Source organism: Schizosaccharomyces pombe, assembly GCF_000002945.2.
Source record: "Schizosaccharomyces pombe strain 972h- genome assembly, chromosome: I".
NCBI lineage: Eukaryota > Fungi > Ascomycota > Schizosaccharomycetes > Schizosaccharomycetales > Schizosaccharomycetaceae > Schizosaccharomyces > Schizosaccharomyces pombe.
Window position 1 is genome coordinate 1,118,900 of NC_003424.3, and position 17,187 is coordinate 1,136,086.

The 17,187-nt window shown below is 38.0% G+C and overlaps 6 protein-coding genes and 13 long non-coding RNA genes across 19 annotated transcripts; 6 read left to right on the forward strand and 13 right to left on the reverse strand.

The window, feature by feature from the left end:
* Positions 1–40: 40 nt before the first annotated feature.
* SPOM_SPAC30D11.02C (uncharacterized protein) lies at positions 41–864 on the forward strand (the record flags this gene model as incomplete). The annotated part of the gene is made up of 2 exons (NM_001018611.3): positions 41–721; positions 850–864. Exons 1-2 carry the CDS (start codon positions 479–481, stop codon positions 862–864), a joined length of 258 nt encoding a protein of 85 aa, NP_593215.2. The 5' UTR covers positions 41–478.
* On the reverse strand, positions 69–977 carry SPOM_SPNCRNA.2489. Its single transcript, NR_191857.1, has one exon. It is a non-coding gene; the product is annotated as a non-coding RNA (long non-coding RNA).
* Positions 978–1,096: 119 nt separating this feature from the next.
* Positions 1,097–4,874, forward strand: gto2 (alpha-glucosidase). Its single transcript, NM_001018612.3, has one exon. The coding sequence runs from the start codon at positions 1,649–1,651 to the stop codon at positions 4,628–4,630; it is 2,982 nt and encodes a 993-aa protein (NP_593216.2). The 5' UTR covers positions 1,097–1,648; the 3' UTR covers positions 4,631–4,874.
* SPOM_SPNCRNA.2490 lies at positions 1,545–1,874 on the reverse strand. Its single transcript, NR_191858.1, has one exon. It is a non-coding gene; the product is annotated as a non-coding RNA (long non-coding RNA).
* On the reverse strand, positions 2,090–2,334 carry SPOM_SPNCRNA.2491. Its single transcript, NR_191859.1, has one exon. It is a non-coding gene; the product is annotated as a non-coding RNA (long non-coding RNA).
* On the reverse strand, positions 2,748–4,118 carry SPOM_SPNCRNA.2492. Its single transcript, NR_191860.1, has one exon. It is a non-coding gene; the product is annotated as a non-coding RNA (long non-coding RNA).
* On the reverse strand, positions 4,129–6,601 carry SPOM_SPNCRNA.2493. The gene has a single exon (NR_191861.1). It is a non-coding gene; the product is annotated as a non-coding RNA (long non-coding RNA).
* cmr2 (AMP binding enzyme) lies at positions 5,179–10,205 on the forward strand. Its single transcript, NM_001018613.3, has one exon. It carries the CDS (start codon positions 5,268–5,270, stop codon positions 9,819–9,821), a length of 4,554 nt encoding a protein of 1,517 aa, NP_593217.1. The 5' UTR covers positions 5,179–5,267; the 3' UTR covers positions 9,822–10,205.
* Positions 6,710–6,941, reverse strand: SPOM_SPNCRNA.2494. The gene has a single exon (NR_191862.1). It is a non-coding gene; the product is annotated as a non-coding RNA (long non-coding RNA).
* On the reverse strand, positions 7,061–7,835 carry SPOM_SPNCRNA.2495. The gene has a single exon (NR_191863.1). It is a non-coding gene; the product is annotated as a non-coding RNA (long non-coding RNA).
* Positions 8,002–10,445, reverse strand: SPOM_SPNCRNA.713. The gene has a single exon (NR_151083.1). It is a non-coding gene; the product is annotated as a non-coding RNA (long non-coding RNA).
* Positions 10,446–10,491: 46 nt separating this feature from the next.
* On the reverse strand, positions 10,492–11,083 carry SPOM_SPNCRNA.714. Its single transcript, NR_151084.1, has one exon. It is a non-coding gene; the product is annotated as a non-coding RNA (long non-coding RNA).
* tif52 (translation initiation factor Tif52) lies at positions 10,621–14,190 on the forward strand. Its single transcript, NM_001018614.3, has one exon. The coding sequence runs from the start codon at positions 10,649–10,651 to the stop codon at positions 13,886–13,888; it is 3,240 nt and encodes a 1,079-aa protein (NP_593218.1). The 5' UTR covers positions 10,621–10,648; the 3' UTR covers positions 13,889–14,190.
* SPOM_SPNCRNA.2496 lies at positions 11,836–12,104 on the reverse strand. The gene has a single exon (NR_191864.1). It is a non-coding gene; the product is annotated as a non-coding RNA (long non-coding RNA).
* Positions 12,283–13,877, reverse strand: SPOM_SPNCRNA.2497. Its single transcript, NR_191865.1, has one exon. It is a non-coding gene; the product is annotated as a non-coding RNA (long non-coding RNA).
* A 136-nt stretch (positions 14,191–14,326) lies between the features above and the next one.
* Positions 14,327–15,435, reverse strand: ppt1 (para-hydroxybenzoate--polyprenyltransferase Ppt1; the record flags this gene model as incomplete). The annotated part of the gene is made up of 1 exon (NM_001431039.1): positions 14,327–15,435. Exon 1 carries the CDS (start codon positions 15,401–15,403, stop codon positions 14,327–14,329), a length of 1,077 nt encoding a protein of 358 aa, NP_001417938.1. The 5' UTR covers positions 15,404–15,435.
* On the forward strand, positions 14,683–15,522 carry SPOM_SPNCRNA.2498. Its single transcript, NR_191866.1, has one exon. It is a non-coding gene; the product is annotated as a non-coding RNA (long non-coding RNA).
* Positions 15,519–17,117, reverse strand: mug64 (BAR domain-containing protein). Its single transcript, NM_001018616.4, has 5 exons — positions 17,033–17,117; positions 16,830–16,877; positions 16,618–16,785; positions 16,296–16,503; positions 15,519–16,162 (listed from the first exon to the last, which is right to left on the reverse strand). The coding sequence occupies exons 1-5, from the start codon at positions 17,102–17,104 to the stop codon at positions 15,798–15,800; spliced, it is 861 nt and encodes a 286-aa protein (NP_593220.2). The 5' UTR covers positions 17,105–17,117; the 3' UTR covers positions 15,519–15,797.
* Positions 15,690–16,939, forward strand: SPOM_SPNCRNA.715. The gene has a single exon (NR_151085.1). It is a non-coding gene; the product is annotated as a non-coding RNA (long non-coding RNA).
* Positions 17,118–17,187: the final 70 nt, after the last annotated feature.

The window sequence follows — 17,187 nt, forward strand, 5'->3', positions numbered from 1 at the left end:
TAATGATTTATTAAGCAATAGTGCTAGCGACTTTTCCCTCGCTACATATACAACAGGAGACTCAGTGTAATAGTAGATACACTAACAGTACTGATGATAAGGAGTTTGCTGTGTCATATGTCGAGTCAGTGAATCATAACGCTACTCTTCGCAGACTTGGCGTTTCTTGTCAATCCCGAGAGAATACTAGGATTTAGCTGGAATACCCATAGCGGGTTGTTGTGCAACACCCAGAGTAAACAAACTCGGTTTCTTGTCGGCAAGTTGTTATTGTCTAGAGCGTATAGTGTCGTTAAGTGGGTCATGAAGATTTCCATGTAGCCGTTCCATTTCCACATGGCCAAAACAAAGACTTTTTTAGCTTCATAGTTTCGTTTGATTTGCTATGTTTAGCATATCTAGCAAATTTTGATGAACAATTTAACAATCGACTGACCGTTTCCTCACGAGGCATAACGAGAGGATGGATTGATATGGAATGGGCAAATTGGTCAAACATTGTCACACTTCATTACACTCGGAGCTAGTGATTTTGTTTTATGCAAAGAACAGATTTTGCATTTCCATCGATCACCTTAGGCCTTTAAAAAGTCATAGGACTCATGGTCATTACTGTCTACTTAATTTTTCACTAAGAGAAAACAAAAACTATTTAATCATTGTTTATTTACCTATTGAGGGTTTTTCAGCTAATCACATGTGTATATCCCACGGTACATCGGTAAGTGTAAATGAATACGCCGACGATCACTATAGGGAAATGTAACGTTCCATGAGTCCCTTGAGTTAATAGAAGCTTGAATTGTATTTCGTTTCGTTTCATTTCTTTAAATACTTAATGCTTTTTAGTTCAACATTAAGTAGTGTGAATTGACGGGAAAAATGATTATTTAGGCATTTAAGAGTGACAATCAGTTTTACGGTCATTTTTTCACTTCTTGTTTGTGTTGCTACATCGTCATTGATTTCGGAAACTGTTGATAGTTACTGAACATAGGGAGGGGATGTCATGACATCTAGTATCTTACCAGAATTTATATGTAGCCGAAGCCCAATTCCGTGGTAAAAGCCTTTTACTCAAGCCATTGTGTCCGGTACACACTTCTATTTACACAACTACGCAGGTGCAAGTAGCTGGGATTGTTTAAATAAAACATTCGTTTTCTATCTTCATATATACATATACATATATATATTTACATACTCACAAGATCATCATACATATTATATCCTTCTTCAATATCTTTTTAGGATTGCTCTCATTGTTGATACATAACTTTTCTACACATCATATCACTTTTTCTTTAGAAAGAAGCAAATTTTACTCGAAAGGACAAGATCGTATTCAACTTTAACTTCGCTAACTTGCATTCTTGTCTTGTATCTATTCATTCGATAGTCAAAGAGATTTGGCAAATTACTTTTCGGTGTCCGATTTAGATTTGGAATTTGAGCATGATTAATATTGTCTATATAGCTTAAAGCATATTATCATCATTCAACGTTTTGGCTTTTTGAAGGAAAGTTTTAGGTGTTATCTCATTAACCATTTTTTTGTTTTTGTTTTATTTTGTGTTTTTTTTGTTGCTACTTTGGAAATTTCTCTTATAATTATAACCTCATTTATCCGATTTTACTTTACCTTATAATGTTGCTGTTCAAGTTTAATTTCACTACAGCTTTTTTATTTACGATCCTCGCTTTTGCTCAAGCCCGCTCTCACTCTTCCTCCTCCTCTTCCACCTCCAAGTCGAGTGCAAGTCATCATTCAAGTATTAATTCCACCTCGGCAACCTCTGTCTATGATTTCTCCTCCTTAACTACGCCCATCGTTCCAACAAATGGCGTCGCTCAAGAACCCACATTATATGAGTCTTCCCGAGGGTTGTCTTGCCCGGGTTATCAAGCCCGAAACATCTCTGAATACTCGTACGGTGTCTTGGCAATTTTGGAGCTGGCTGGAGATGCTTGCTACGCATACGGTACTGATTACCCCTATTTATTATTGAACGTTTCCTATGATACTGAAGAACGCGTTCACATATCAATTTCCGACTTAAACCAAACGCAATTCCAGCTCAGTAATCGCCGGGATGTTTGGGATGCTCCCTTATTCTATCGTAGTTCCAATTTTTCTGGAAATCTGCAATACAATTTTTCATTCAACACAGACCCCTTTGAATTTTGGATTACAAGGATTGCGGACGATCAAGTCTTGTTCGATACTCGTGGAAACCCTTTGATTTTTGAGGACCAATACATTGAATTGACTACTAATATGGTTGAGGATTATAATGTGTATGGTCTCTCTGGAAGTCAACAGTCTTTCCGTTTAGGAAATAACTTGACTAAAACTTTTTGGGCAACAGGTTATAGCGATTCACCAGAGGCTAATATGTATGGCTCACATCCTTTCTATATGGAGCAACGCTATATTCCCATAGGAACTACCAATACCTATACTTCTGCCTCTCATGGAGTCCTTATGCTAAGTTCAAATGGAATGGAGGTACTTTTGAGAAGTACTTACATTAAATATAGAATGATTGGGGGCATCATTGATTTATTTGTATACTCAGGAAGTACGGTTAGCCCAAAATATACTATTCAACAGTACGTTCAATCGATTGGTACTCCAACTATGCAGCCCTACTGGTCCTTGGGTTTTCAAATGTCCCGATGGGGCTACAAAACGCTATCGGATCTTATTAATATGCGCAGCTACCTTAATGCTTCTAATATTCCTACCGAAGGCTTTTGGAATGATATAGATTACATGAGTGAATTTCGGACTTTTACTGTTAACAGTACCGCATTCCCACCTAACCAGACTTTAGATTTCTTTCGCTCTTTAGATGAATCTCATCAGCATTATGTACCAGTCCTTGATCCTGCAATATATGCAGCAAATCCTAATAAATCTGCTGATAGAACTTACTATCCTTATTATAGTGGTTTTGAAGACAATATTTTTATAAAAAATCCTAATGGGTCTGCTTATGTTGGTATGGCTTGGCCAGGCTTTGTTGTATATCCCGATTTTACGAATCCGGCGGTTCTTCAATACTGGAAGCAAGGAATACTTAATTTATCTACTGCTTTTGGCTCTAATTATTCATATGACTTACCATTTAGCGGCCTTTGTTTAGACATGAATGAACCAACTTCTTTTTGTATCGGTTCATGTGGGTCCGACCTTTTGAAACTGAATCCAGTTCATCCACCATTTTCTCTGCCAGGAGATGTTGATAATAAAGTTTACAGTTATCCCGAGGATTTTAATGCTACCAATACGACTGAGTACAAGTCTGTTTCTCGGGCTTCACAGAGTCAATATAAAGCCACTGCAACTTCTGAAAAATCACATGAAACACCTTCAAGTGAATCTCTTATTAACGGAAAGCCGGAGTTTAGTATCAACTATCCTCCTTATGCCTTAGACACAGATACTGAGACTCACGACTTGGCTCAATTTGGCGTTAGTCCTAATGCAACAATGCACGGCAATACATTAAGATATAATTTGTTCAACACATATGGCTACTCAGAAAGCAAGATCTCTTTTGAGGCACTTAATTCAATTCAGCCAAACATTAGGCCTTTCCTTTTGAGCCGCTCAACCTTTGTTGGTTCTGGACGATATGCCGCACATTGGCTTGGTGATAATAAATCACAATGGTCCGATATGGTTTCCTCTATTTCGAGTATACTTACTTTTAATTTATTGGGAATACCAATGGTTGGAGCAGATGTTTGTGGGTATAATGGTAATACCGATGAAGAGCTTTGTGCGCGTTGGATGGCTTTAGGAGCTTTTCTTCCATTTTATAGAAATCATAATAGTCTAGGTTCCATTCCACAAGAGCCGTTCAGATGGGCTTCTGTCGCTGAGGCATCTAGAAGCGCTATCGAAATACGCTACAGTTTATTGCCGTATTGGTACACTTTAATGCATACAGCTTCTGTCGATGGTACACCTATGGTGCGTCCTTTGTTCTTTGAATTCCCAAAACAAATCTCACTAGCAAGTGTGGATAAGCAGTTTATGATTGGAACTGCATTGCTGATATCCCCAGCGTTAGAACCAAACACGACATATATTCAAGGTATCATTCCTGGAGATAATGATACTATTTGGTACGATTGGTATAATCATTCGGTAATAAACCATGATTACGATGAAAATATTACTATGAGTGCACCACTTGGGTATGTCAATATTGCCGTTCGTGGAGGAAATATCATTCCCTTACAGCAACCCGGTTATACTACATATGAGTCGCGCAATAATCCTTATAGCTTGCTTATAGCTATGGATAATAATGGGTTTGCTAGTGGTAGTTTATATATTGATGACGGAATTTCGATGCAAACAAACTCATCTCTCTCTGTCAAACTAAATTCTAATTCAAATACGATTACGTGCGTAGTATCAGGAACCATGGTTTCGTCCCCATCTTTGGCCAACATTACAATCCTTGGTCTTTCAAACCCACCAAATACTATACTATTTAATGGTCAGCAATTAAGCGATTATCAATATTCAGACCAGACTCTTTCGTTAACAAATCTACTAGATTTGACAGTCGACGGTGCCTTTTCTAAAAACTGGACTGTAACATGGTCATAGTTCAATTTTTTTGTTATGTTTAACTTATAAGCTTGGGATTGCGCCCTCGTTTTGTTTATGATTTTAGAATCTCAAGTAATGGTGTTCATTAGAGTTTAACTTCTTAACTAGTTAGTGTTGAATTATATTTTTAATAAAAAGCTGCTGCTTGCTTTTATGCTGTTCTTTTTTATTGCTTTAAGATTTATAAATGATTTTAGAATACACGCAACGGGCATAGCAACAAGTGAAAATTAGGAGTACACTCAAATCTTGAAAAATTTTCTTGCTCTAATAAAATTTTTGACAAGTGTGCAATTGAATTATTATTTAATTGTTTTGACAGGTAAGGAGTATTGTATATAGCAAATACTGTGAAAGACAAATTCAAAAATTCTGAAAAGGCGTACTACCGATATATGATATGGTTTAGCTTTTTTTTTTTTAAATAAAAATATCATATCATGCTATGCCTTTAATGCTAGAAGCTCATAAATGTTTGATTTCGCTACCTCGAGTCTCGGTAAATGCAGCGAGCAAAAGCAGTATCAACACCAAAAAATTACAACAATCTCATAACCAAGTAATTGTAAAGGTTTCAAGGTTCGAATTACCAGGTTTATGAGGATACTAGACAAATAGAGGAATTTTGTTTGATATGAATCAATTTCCTAATCAACCTGGGAATTTCGGGCAAAACTATTACAAACCAGTTCAAGGTTCTATTCCTGCTAATTCAGAGGCGACAAATTTTCAACAAAATAACAGCAGAGAAAATAAGAGTGAATGTGAATTAAGGCAAAATTCTATTGCTGCATCTATGTCTGCATATCCGAATGGGATGTATGCAGGAGCGGAGAATCATAACGTTGAAAATCATGAAAATTATACAATGGTTGGTCACGATCATATGGAGGAGGTGTATGGAGACGATTTAGTAAATGAACCAAGGATAGCTTACTCTTCGGACATTGTAGCAACATTTGACGGAAAAGATTTTGGAAGCAACCTTCATGTCGATGACACCTTGGATCAGCAATGGGCTCACTTTGCTGGTAAACAACAGCATCCTCTTGAACCTCGTGAAATTCCTTTTCCTGTGACGGATCCACTGAACTCTAAAATCGAAATGAAACAATTTACTAATATAGCTGCTGTTTTACGATATAGAGGTGTACACAGCGCTAAGAAAACTGCATTTATTATTCTAGATAATAAAGGAAAAGAATTTACGTCTATCACATGGGAAAAACTAGCATCCCGAGCAGAAAAAGTTGCTCAAGTAATTCGCGATAAGAGTGGCCTTTTTAGAAGTGACCGGGTAGTTCTCATGTACAGGGACTGTGAAGCGATTGATTTCGTCGTCTCACTTTTTGGTTGCTTTATTGCTGGTGTCGTTGCTGTACCTATCAATCGTTTCGACGATTACAACGAGCTAAGTTCAATATTGACAACTACTAGTGCTCGACTTGCTCTTACCACTGATGCTAATTTAAAAGCCTTTCAACGAGATTTAAATGCTAAAAAGTTACACTGGCCAAAAAATGTTGAATGGTGGAAGACAAACGAATTTGGTGGATTCCACCTTAAGAAAAAGGCGGAAATGCCACCTTTACAGGTACCTGACCTTGCCTACATTGAATTTTCTCGGTCACCAATTGGTGAATTGCACGGAGTAGTAATTTCACATCGTACAATACTTCATCAAATGAATTGTCTTGCTGCTATTCATGCCACGGCTCCAGCTTATGAATCTGATAAACTAGACTATTTATCTATTGATCGTGAGTACACTGAAGGTCTTAGTAAATCCGGTTTATTCCTTACATATCTCGATTTACGTCAAGCTATCGGATTGATTTTGGGTGTCCTGCATACAGTCTTTTCTGGATACACGACTGTTTGGTGTCCTCAAAATGCCGTGTTTGTGCCAGGCTTATGGGCAAACCTTGCTACGCGCTATCGTGCATCGTTTATGCTTACTGACTATGCCGGTTTGAAGACTATCGCTTACAATTATCAAAATGATCCTAAAGCAACACTTGGGTTTAGTAAAAAACATTCAGTAGATTTATCTTCTTTACGAATGTGCATGGTTGATTGCTTAAACGTTGATTGTGAATTTCAAGAGATTGTTTCCGATCGTTGGTTAAAACCTCTTGGAAATCAAAATCCACGCGCAACATTCGTACCTTTGTTATGCCTTCCAGAACATGGAGGAATGGTAATTTCAATGAAAGACTGGATTGGTGGTGAAGAATTCATGTCTCCCAAAGGATTTAAGAGTCCAAGGACTCCGGAAAATGAGATTTCAGAGGTTCTATTAGAAAAAGAAGCTTTAAAGTTGAATGAAGTAGTGGTGTTGGCTGAAGATGACAAAGCACGTCGCCAATCCAAGCACCCAAACACCATACGTGTAGGAGCGTTTTGGTACCCTTTTGTTGATGCTACTCTCGCAATTGTTGACCCAGAGACTCAAGTCCTTTGCTTGCCTAACATAGTTGGCGAAATTTGGGTTGACTCGCCATCACTCTCGGGTGGGTTTTTTGCTCTTCCTAAACAAACTGAAGCAATTTTTCATGCTAGGACCAGCTTTATTTCCTCTGATACTTTTCAACCGATCCCATCTAACCAAGAGTTTTTAAGGACTGGTTTGCTTGGATTTATTCGCAAGGGTAAAGTATATGTTCTTGGTCTTTACGAGGATCGTCTTCAACAAAAAGTTGAGTGGGTTGATAATGGCAAACAGGATACTATATTCTTTCATCATTATACGTCCCATCTAGTAAACACTATCATGAGAAAGGTGTCCAAAGTTTTTGACTGTTCTGCTTTTGATATCTTCGTAAATAGCGAGCATTTACCTGTTGTTCTGCTAGAAAGCCCTGCAGCGAACATACCAACTGAAGCTAATGGTAACCAAGTTGTAATCAATTATGGATTGCTTGATCTTATTACTACGGAATGTGTCGAATGTCTTTTGGAAGATCATCAAGTTCGTGTCTACTGTGTTCTGATTTGTGCCCCTTTTACTCTACCCAGAGTAACAAAAAATGGTCGCCAAGAAATTGGTAACATGATGTGTAGGAGAGCGTTTGAGCATGGTACGCTTCCATTTCTTTATGTTAAATTTGCAGTAGAGCGAGCTGTTCTTAATTTACCAGTCGGTGAGGATGCTATAGACGGTATTTGGTCTAGCTATGCTAGCGGTATTCGACAGAATTTACTCTCTGATCAAGAACTTCAATACAGCGGGTTTATAGACCGCTCTTTACGATATGATGCAAAAACATCGGTGGATATCTCTTCTTGTCATACAATGCTTCAATTATTGCAATTACGAGTAGCAAAGAACGCAGAAGATATTGCCTATATTACTATAGATGGTCGTGGTCGAGAAGGAAAAAACATTACTTGGAGGAAATTTGATCAAAGAGTTGCAACTATTATTCGATATTTGCAAAAGAAAAAGTATATAAAGCCTGGTAGGGTGGTTGTTTTAATGTACACTCACTCAGAAGATTTTGTTTATGCTTTATATGCTTGCTTTTATTTAGGCTTGATTCCTATTCCCGTACCCCCATTGGATCACATGAGGCTTTCAGAAGACGTACCCGCGTTTTTGTTTTTAATAAAGCATTATTATGTTAGTGCCGTATTGGTCAATTCCGAAGCTGACACAGCTCTTCGTGCTAAAACCACATCTCAACATTTGAAGCAGTCGGCTATGGCTGCCAAAGTAGTACTGCCTTCTTTTATCGTGACTTCAAAAATTAGTAAGCAAACGAAAAGCATCAAGGAGTTGAATGTAAAGTTAGATCCGATATGTTTAGACCCTGCCTTCCCTGCTCTCGTTTGGGCTTTTTGGTCTCCTGATCATCGTTTAACTTTGACGGCATACAATCATCAAACGTTACTTTCTATATGCCAAATACACAAAGAAACATGCCAAATGACCCACAAACGGCCTCTGTTGGGACATGTCAGGAGTATGAGTGGTATTGGCTTTTTTCATACATGTTTAATGGGAGTCTTTTTGGGAACAACCACCTACCTTCTTTCACCCGTTGATTTTGCCAACAACCCTTTACTTTTATTCCAAATCATATCCAAATATAAGATTAAAGACACTTACGCTACTTTTCAAACTCTTAATTACATTCAAAACCAACAACCGACTAAATGGCCAAATCTGTCATGTCTTGAAAATTTAATGATTCCTCACGACGGTCGCATAAGTGCGTTCTATATCGCTAGTTTACAGAAGTACTTTGTGAAACATGGTCTGAGTCCTTATGCTTTCAGCACTGTGTATAGTAATTGTTTGAATCCGTTCATATCTACAAGATCATATATGGGTGCAATTCCTACACCTCAATTACTCGATTTGCGAGCTTTAAGGCATGGTTTAATACAACCATGCGAGTCAGCAGACAAGCCATATGCACTTCCTTTATTGGATTCTGGAATGGTTCCAGTTTCTACTCAGCTTGCAATAGTTAATCCTGATACTCGTGAACTATGCAGAGTTGGCGAGTATGGTGAAATCTGGATGCGCTCGAGTGCAAATGCTATCTCTTTTTTCCAATCAACAGATCCAGTAGATATGATGAGATTTAATGCTACTAACTCTGATGGATTTCTTGGTAACGGATATGTTCGTACTGGTGATTTGGGCTTTCTCCAAATCACTTCACATTCCATGGGACCCAACGCACCGGTTGTTGACATGCAACTTCTCTATGTATTAGGGCCCATTGGAGAGACTTTTGAAGTCAACGGTTTAAGTCATTTTCCTTCTGACATTGAGGACACCATTGAACGTTCTCATCCTCGAATCGCTCGTGGAGGAACTGCAGTTTTTCAGTCTGCTGGAAGAGTTGTTGTCGTTATTGAGGCTCTAGGTCAGGATTTTTTGGCAGCCATTGTTCCAGTAGTGATCAACAGTATCCTCGATGAGCATCAAATTATTGCCGATGTCGTAGCGTTTACTTCGCGTGGTAATTTCCCCCGTTCACGGCTTCGAGAAAAGCAAAGGGGTAAAATCCTTGCTTCTTGGGTTACCGGCAGACTTCGCACTACTCAAGTATTTTACATTAGGGGTTCTGGAGAAGGCGAGTTTCAATCTTCTTACGTGCCCGACTATAACCCAAGCTTACGATCCACTCCATCTGTTAGTTCTCGGTCTACTTTACCACAGCGAGTATTTTAAGATAGGTGGATATCGATCTGCCCTATCTCCTTATTCCTCGTTTCCTGGTATCATTTATATTTGGAAAATCAACTCTCTTTCCGTTGTTGTATCTTTGTGTTTTGATTCCTATTGCATCTCTGTTTGTTTGCTTATTTGATAAACAAGCAGAGCAAACTTTCTTTCATAATAATTTTTGGTATTAAAACCTATATTTTTATTTATTTGACTGCGTTAATATTCGCGTTTTGCATCTTTTTCTGTTAAAAAGTTCTCCGGATTTTTGAATAGCGTGTTGCTCTCCTTAATTTATATTTTTTGGTAGACTAAAAGAAATAATGACCTTGATATACTTTACTTACTTTAAGTCCATTTATCATTTTAAAATTGAGTATTACTCCCATATGTCAAACATTGTGCGTAATGCATCATTTCTTTCACTTACTGTTTAAATGCATTAGAATCTCATTATTCTTAGCTTGTCAGTTTACAAGCTTTGGATTGAAAACGCATTATAAGGTATCGGTATCTACGTTTCAAGTAATAATGAAAGATGCATTTTCATATCGTATAAAGATTCCAAATACAACCAAACATTATAAAAATACGACATTGAAAATTAGCAGCAAATGAAAGTAAAAGTATTGTACTACAGAGCATTGACGGTATTCTTTGTTAAGCATCAAGGCTAGTAATGTTTTAACTCCTTAATTTCTTATACCGAAATTGTATAAAAAACTCATTATTGTAATTAATTAGCAAAGAATATTCCTCGTTATAAAGTAGTAAACATACTTTGGCTTACATTTTTAATCAAACCAAAAACCATTGACGTTGAAAAACGAAGAATGGGGAAAAAGGGAAAAAAATCTGGATACGCTGATTGGGAAGATGATTTAGGTGAAGATATCAGCGGTCAAAACGAATACTTGGACAATACGTCTCAAGATTCTCCTCAAAATGATGAATTGGCTGAGAAGTCTGAAAACTTGGCTGTTTCCTCAGAGAAAACCACGTCAAAGAAAAAGAAAGGGAAAAAGAACAAAGGAAACAAAAACCAGGTTTCTGATGACGAGTCCCAAGAGCTCGAATCTCCTCAAGGTCCCAAAGAATTAACGGCGGTGACTGAATTGGATGATGATGAGTTTGACTACAAACCCAAGAAAGGCAAAAAAGGAAAGAAGTCAAAGAAGGTTGAGGAAGATGATGAACCTCAGGAAATTGAATCTCCTCAAGGACCTAAAGAGCTGACGGCGGTAACTGAATTGGATGATGATGAGTTTGACTACAAACCCAAGAAAGGCAAAAAAGGTAAAAAGGCTCAAAACAATAATGAGTCGGAAGCTGCTGCTCCTCCTGAAATTCCTGAAGTTCGTGTAAAAACTAAAAAGGAAAAGGAACGTGAGAAAAAAGAGCGCGAAAAACTTCGTAAAAAACAGCAACAGGCTAAGAAGAAAGGTAGTACGGGCGAGGATACTTTGGCTTCTTCTGAAGTTAGCTCTGAGGTCGATATTTCTACGCCGGCAGAAAATGATTCGTCTGCCAAAGGAAAACAGGCAGCTGGATCGAAGCGTAAAGGACCTAATGTAACAGCTCTGCAAAAGATGTTGGAGGAAAAAAGGGCCAGAGAGGAGGAAGAACAGAGAATACGTGAAGAAGAGGCACGGATAGCAGAGGAAGAAAAACGACTTGCCGAAGTGGAAGAAGCCAGAAAGGAAGAAGCTAGACTCAAAAAGAAAGAGAAGGAAAGGAAAAAGAAAGAAGAGATGAAGGCTCAAGGAAAATACCTTAGTAAAAAGCAGAAGGAACAACAGGCTCTGGCTCAACGTCGTCTTCAACAGATGTTGGAATCTGGTGTTCGGGTTGCGGGTCTCTCAAATGGTGAGAAAAAGCAAAAACCTGTTTACACTAATAAGAAGAAGTCTAATAGAAGTGGTACTTCTTCCATCTCTTCATCTGGCATATTAGAATCCTCCCCTGCCACTTCAATCTCGGTTGATGAACCACAAAAGGATTCTAAAGATGATTCTGAAAAAGTGGAAAAAGAGACAGAGGTTGAACGTAAAGAGGAAAATGAAGCTGAAGCTGAAGCTGTCTTTGATGATTGGGAAGCAGCATTGGAGGAACCTGAGGTTGCGGAAAATAATGAAGTGGTGACCGAGAAGAAAGAGACAGATATAAAGTCTGACGCTGTTGAACATTCTATTAAGGACAAGGAGGACTCCAAAACCGACAAGGTAGATGATATTCCACAAGCCGCACCTGCTGAATCGAATGTATCTGAGTCTGATCTTCGTTCACCAATTTGTTGTATTTTGGGTCATGTTGATACTGGCAAAACTAAATTGCTTGATAATCTTCGTCGTAGTAATGTACAAGAGGGCGAAGCTGGTGGTATTACTCAACAAATTGGTGCCACTTATTTTCCTATTGAGTCAATTAAGCAAAAAACGAAAGTTGTCAATAAGAAAGGCAAACTACAATACAATATACCTGGTCTGCTCATCATTGATACACCTGGTCACGAATCGTTTACCAACCTTCGTTCTCGTGGTACTTCACTCTGCAACATTGCCATTTTAGTGATTGATATTATGCATGGTTTAGAGCCTCAAACAATCGAGTCAATTCGACTACTACGCGATCAAAAGACACCATTCGTTGTTGCTTTGAATAAAGTTGATCGTCTTTACGGTTGGCATTCCATAAAGGACAACGCAATCCAAGATTCACTGTCTAAACAGAAGAAGGCTATCCAGAGGGAATTCAGAGATCGTGTTGAAAGTATTATCTTACAATTAAACGAACAAGGTTTAAACGCCGCATTGTACTTCGAAAATAAAAATTTGGGTCGTTACGTTTCTCTTGTTCCAACTTCTGCACAGAGCGGTGAGGGTGTTCCTGATTTAGTTGCTCTTTTAATTTCGTTAACGCAGACTCGTATGTCAGACCGTATCAAATACATTACTACTCTCGAATGTACCGTGTTGGAGGTTAAAGTCATTGAGGGCCTTGGTGCTACTATTGATGTTATTTTGTCAAACGGTGTCCTACACGAAGGTGATCGAATTGTTCTTTGTGGAATGGGTGGACCTATCATTACGACCGTTCGAGCTCTTCTGACACCTCAACCTTTAAAGGAAATGAGAGTTAAATCAGCTTATGTTCATCATAAAGAAATTAAAGCCGCAATGGGTGTAAAAATTTGTGCTAATGACCTTGAAAAGGCTGTAGCAGGATCTCGTTTGTTAGTCGTCGGACCTGATGACGATGAAGAAGATTTGGCAGAAGAGATCATGGAAGACCTTGAAAATCTTCTGGGAAGAATTGATACATCTGGTATTGGTGTTTCTGTTCAAGCTTCAACATTAGGATCCTTAGAAGCACTACTTGAGTTCCTCAAACAAATGAAAATTCCCGTTGCTTCAGTCAACATTGGTCCAGTGTACAAAAAGGATGTAATGCGCTGTGCTACTATGCTGGAGAAAGCTAAGGAATATGCATTGATGTTATGCTTTGATGTAAAAGTAGACCGAGATGCTGAAGACTTGGCTGAACAGCTTGGTGTCAAAATATTTTCTGCTAATGTCATCTATCATTTGTTTGATGCGTTCACGGCTCACCAAAAGAAGATCCTTGAGCAGAAACGTGAAGAAAGTTCTGATGTTGCAGTGTTTCCTTGTGTATTGAAGACAGTTGCTGCTTTCAACAAACGAGACCCTATCATTCTTGGTGTTGATGTTGTTGAAGGTGTTCTTCGTATAAATACCCCTATTGTTGCTGTGAAGCAGCTTCCCAATGGAGAACCTCAAATCATCGAACTAGGTCGTGTCGCAAGCCTTGAAATGAATCATAAGCCTGTAGATAAAGTTAAGAAAGGTCAAGCAGGTGCAGGAGTGGCAATGAAGCTTGAATCGTCTGGCTCTCAAATACTTTTTGGCCGTCAAGTTACAGAAAGTGATGCTCTTTATTCTCACATCACTCGTCAAAGTATCGATTCTTTGAAAGACCCTGCTTTCAGAGACGAGGTTTCTCGCGATGAATGGCAATTGATTATTCAACTGAAGAAATTATTTGGTATTATTTAAGTCTTTTTTGGGTTTCTTCCATGTTGGATGTGAAGTTGAACTTTGAAATAATTTTAATTTCATTACGTATGTAGATATTAATGTTGGAAAATTCTGCTTCGTCAAAATATTGAATTTGTAAATTCATTGAATAAAGTGATAGTTAAACTTATAGCGAAATGGTTAAGTTTTTGAAACATGTGATTTTTGATTGTTGCATAAAAGCCTAAAACGATAAAGGTTGCTTAAAAATTACTTCGCAAAATAAGAAAAACGTAGATTATTTCATCTTGCTTTAAATATCAAAAGAAAGTTATATGAAGGTGAATACTAAAGTCAAAAAATCTATCACTAGTCTTTCTCCGCTTTAAAAAAGTGGTCAGTAATTGTAGTATAGAGACTATAAGGAAGTTTTTTAAAGTCAAAAAATAACCATAATCCAAGACTGCAGTAGAACGTTTAAGAATCGTAAATAAAGGATTTAGCCAACCAATCTAAGGCTATCGCGGCGGCCACAAGATACCCGGTGTTAGAGTTCCTCTTAAACCATCTAAAGCAATCTTTGGGATCATCCAAGTCAACCTTGTATATCATACTGCTTAGTCTATAAGCAGCACCGGCGACTCCCAATGTATAAAAAACAGGACCTTGACCGTTCATGATCCCTGCCGTTGCAAGAGTAGCTATTTGTAATGCAGCAAGTCCACATAACACAGGTTTGGTATTATCGCCAAATCGAAGAGCCGTTGAGTAAATATTAGCTTTGACATCATCTCTTTTATCTTGATGAGCATAAATGGTATCATACAATACGATCCAAGAAATCGTACTTAAATACAATGGAGCTACAACGCTCCAATTCATACATGCTTCACCAGCAAGCGCCGGCCAACCCATAACTGCACCATATCCAAAGGTTAAGCCTAATACTACTTGAGGATAATAAGTGATACGCTTCATGGCTGGGTATATGCACACTGGAACAAGTGAAGCAACACCTAGTTTAATTGTGTAAGGGTTCAATTGTAGCAAAATACCAAGACTAGCAGTTAGCTGAACAGATAAAAGGGAAATAGCTTGACGGACTGAAAGCTTTCCACTAGCCAGAGGTCTGGATTTGCTTCTTTCCACCTTCGCATCTAATTCACGATCCCACAAATCGTTGATGACACAGCCAGCACTTCTCATAAGAAATGATCCAACACCAAACAGTGCAAGCATTTTCGTTACATTGACAAGGCTGCTATCGTATGCATAAGCGGCCATAAGAATTGACCATGTACATGGACTATATAATAGATAAGTACCTGTGGGGGAACCAGCACGTGAAATTTCAGCGTAGTATTGCCATCTTTTAGAAAATAAATCCTTCCAAGATTTTTTGCTAGGAGAAATCAGGTTGGGGGTTACAGAGTTTGACGAATTTGTTCTCAGCTGTAAAGGCTTGATTTTAACCGCTTGAAATATTGCGACAGCACTCCAGCTTGGTGTTCTAAGAAAGTATCTAGCCGGTGACGCTATAGGCTTAATTATCATTGTTTAACCTAGATTTGTTGTAGTGACACGTTGAGGAAGTAGTGCCATTTCCATATCATACCAGATGTGCTTTGGACGTTTGATAGCAGGAAGACTGAAACTTTTACGATTAACATCACATTAAATTATAAGCAAAAAGACATAGATGTAATTTTATTTAGCATAGTAAATTACACAGTTTACGACAAACTATCTATTTACATGCTAATCTCAAAATACCGAAACCAGCGAATTCTTTATTTTTGTTAAAATAAAGTCTCGCTTACTTCTCAAGTAACGATTAGTAACGCTACAGTTGTTACCCACATTCCTTGTTGACTTTAAACAAGTACGTAGGAAACAATTAAAGAAATTACAGTAATTTTGAGTTGTTAATTTTAGAACCAAGAACGGATTAGATGGTTATATCCGATAGAGCTGCTGCTGCATCCTGGTGGAATTTTAGTTGATTTTTTATAATACTACGAAGCAAATCGGTATTGTAATCCTTATTGAGGATTTGTTCGTAAAGTATTTTAGCATGTTCAATGGCACCGTTTAATTCATCCTCAGCCGAACGAACGGCTGATTTACAGTGCTCAAGATTTTCAGGTTTTGCGGACTCAACATCCAACTTGGCCATTTCCAACTGAAGACGCTTGTCTTGTACGTCAGCCTTGACCCTATGAGCTTCCGCAAAACGAGGATAAAGGACTGCACGAACTTGTTCACAAAAGTTCTTGCTAATAGCTGAATCGCGCTCCCCTTGTAAATTTCCAACTGCGTACAGGTTAGGAAAAGCATAAAAAACAGTCTACATCTTTTTTTGGTATGCCTGAACAAATTGCAAACAAAATTTTTCCTAATAAAAATAACAACAAGGCAATTAAAACCAAAAAAAATTTTGACTTACCTTTTTCCTCTAAAACGGAGATTTGACCAAAGGCACTTGATAGAGGATTTCCAGCCCCCATCTTAGTCGTAGCTTCTGAAGCAGCACGGGAAATAGCATTGTAAAGAGTTCTTGAGGGCTTCGCGGCTGCCTCTTTTTCTTCTAAATTTTTTCCCACTGAAGCTAAAGGCGTTTGTTCTAAGGGAGTCAAATTTCCGAGATTTCTAACCTGCATTTAACAAATAGTTAGCATCTCAATAAAACATTCAACCATTCGCTTTGTGACCCAGTGCACTTTATATGATATCTTGACGATGATTTGATAAAGTTTAAGTATTCTTACCTTTCCCGAAACGGTTTTACCAAAATCCGTAATAGAATCGCGGAAATTTGTAGGATAATCGTATCCATCAACTTCTACGGTTTCAACAATAGGTAAAACAAGATTGTATGCTTCTTTCAAGCTATCAACTTGTTGTTCCAATTCCACATAATCCTCCGGAAGAGATAACTATTGAAAAAATGTTAATTCGTGTGCATTTTATTTTATCGTACTTCCTCGACTCTTGATCCAATTTTTGTACGCAAATAATGAGTGGTTTTCTAACATAAACTGTTAATAAGATATTCTTGTTTATCGGAATGAATAAATCAACTAAAACGATCACTTTAAAAATAAAATCACGGCTGCGGGTAATAAAAACGCAAATACTAACTGAAGATTTAAACAGCAATACAATATAACAAATGCATCTTACCTTAGCGAAGGGCGTGATTGAAGAAACTGTAGCATTAAACTGCCCAGTGATGTGAGTTTTGAAAGTCTCCATTGTTGTTGGCTCTAGGTAAAACAGAGATGTTATCGTATCCAACTCTACCAAAAATCAACGAGCACCATGATTTTAAATTACTT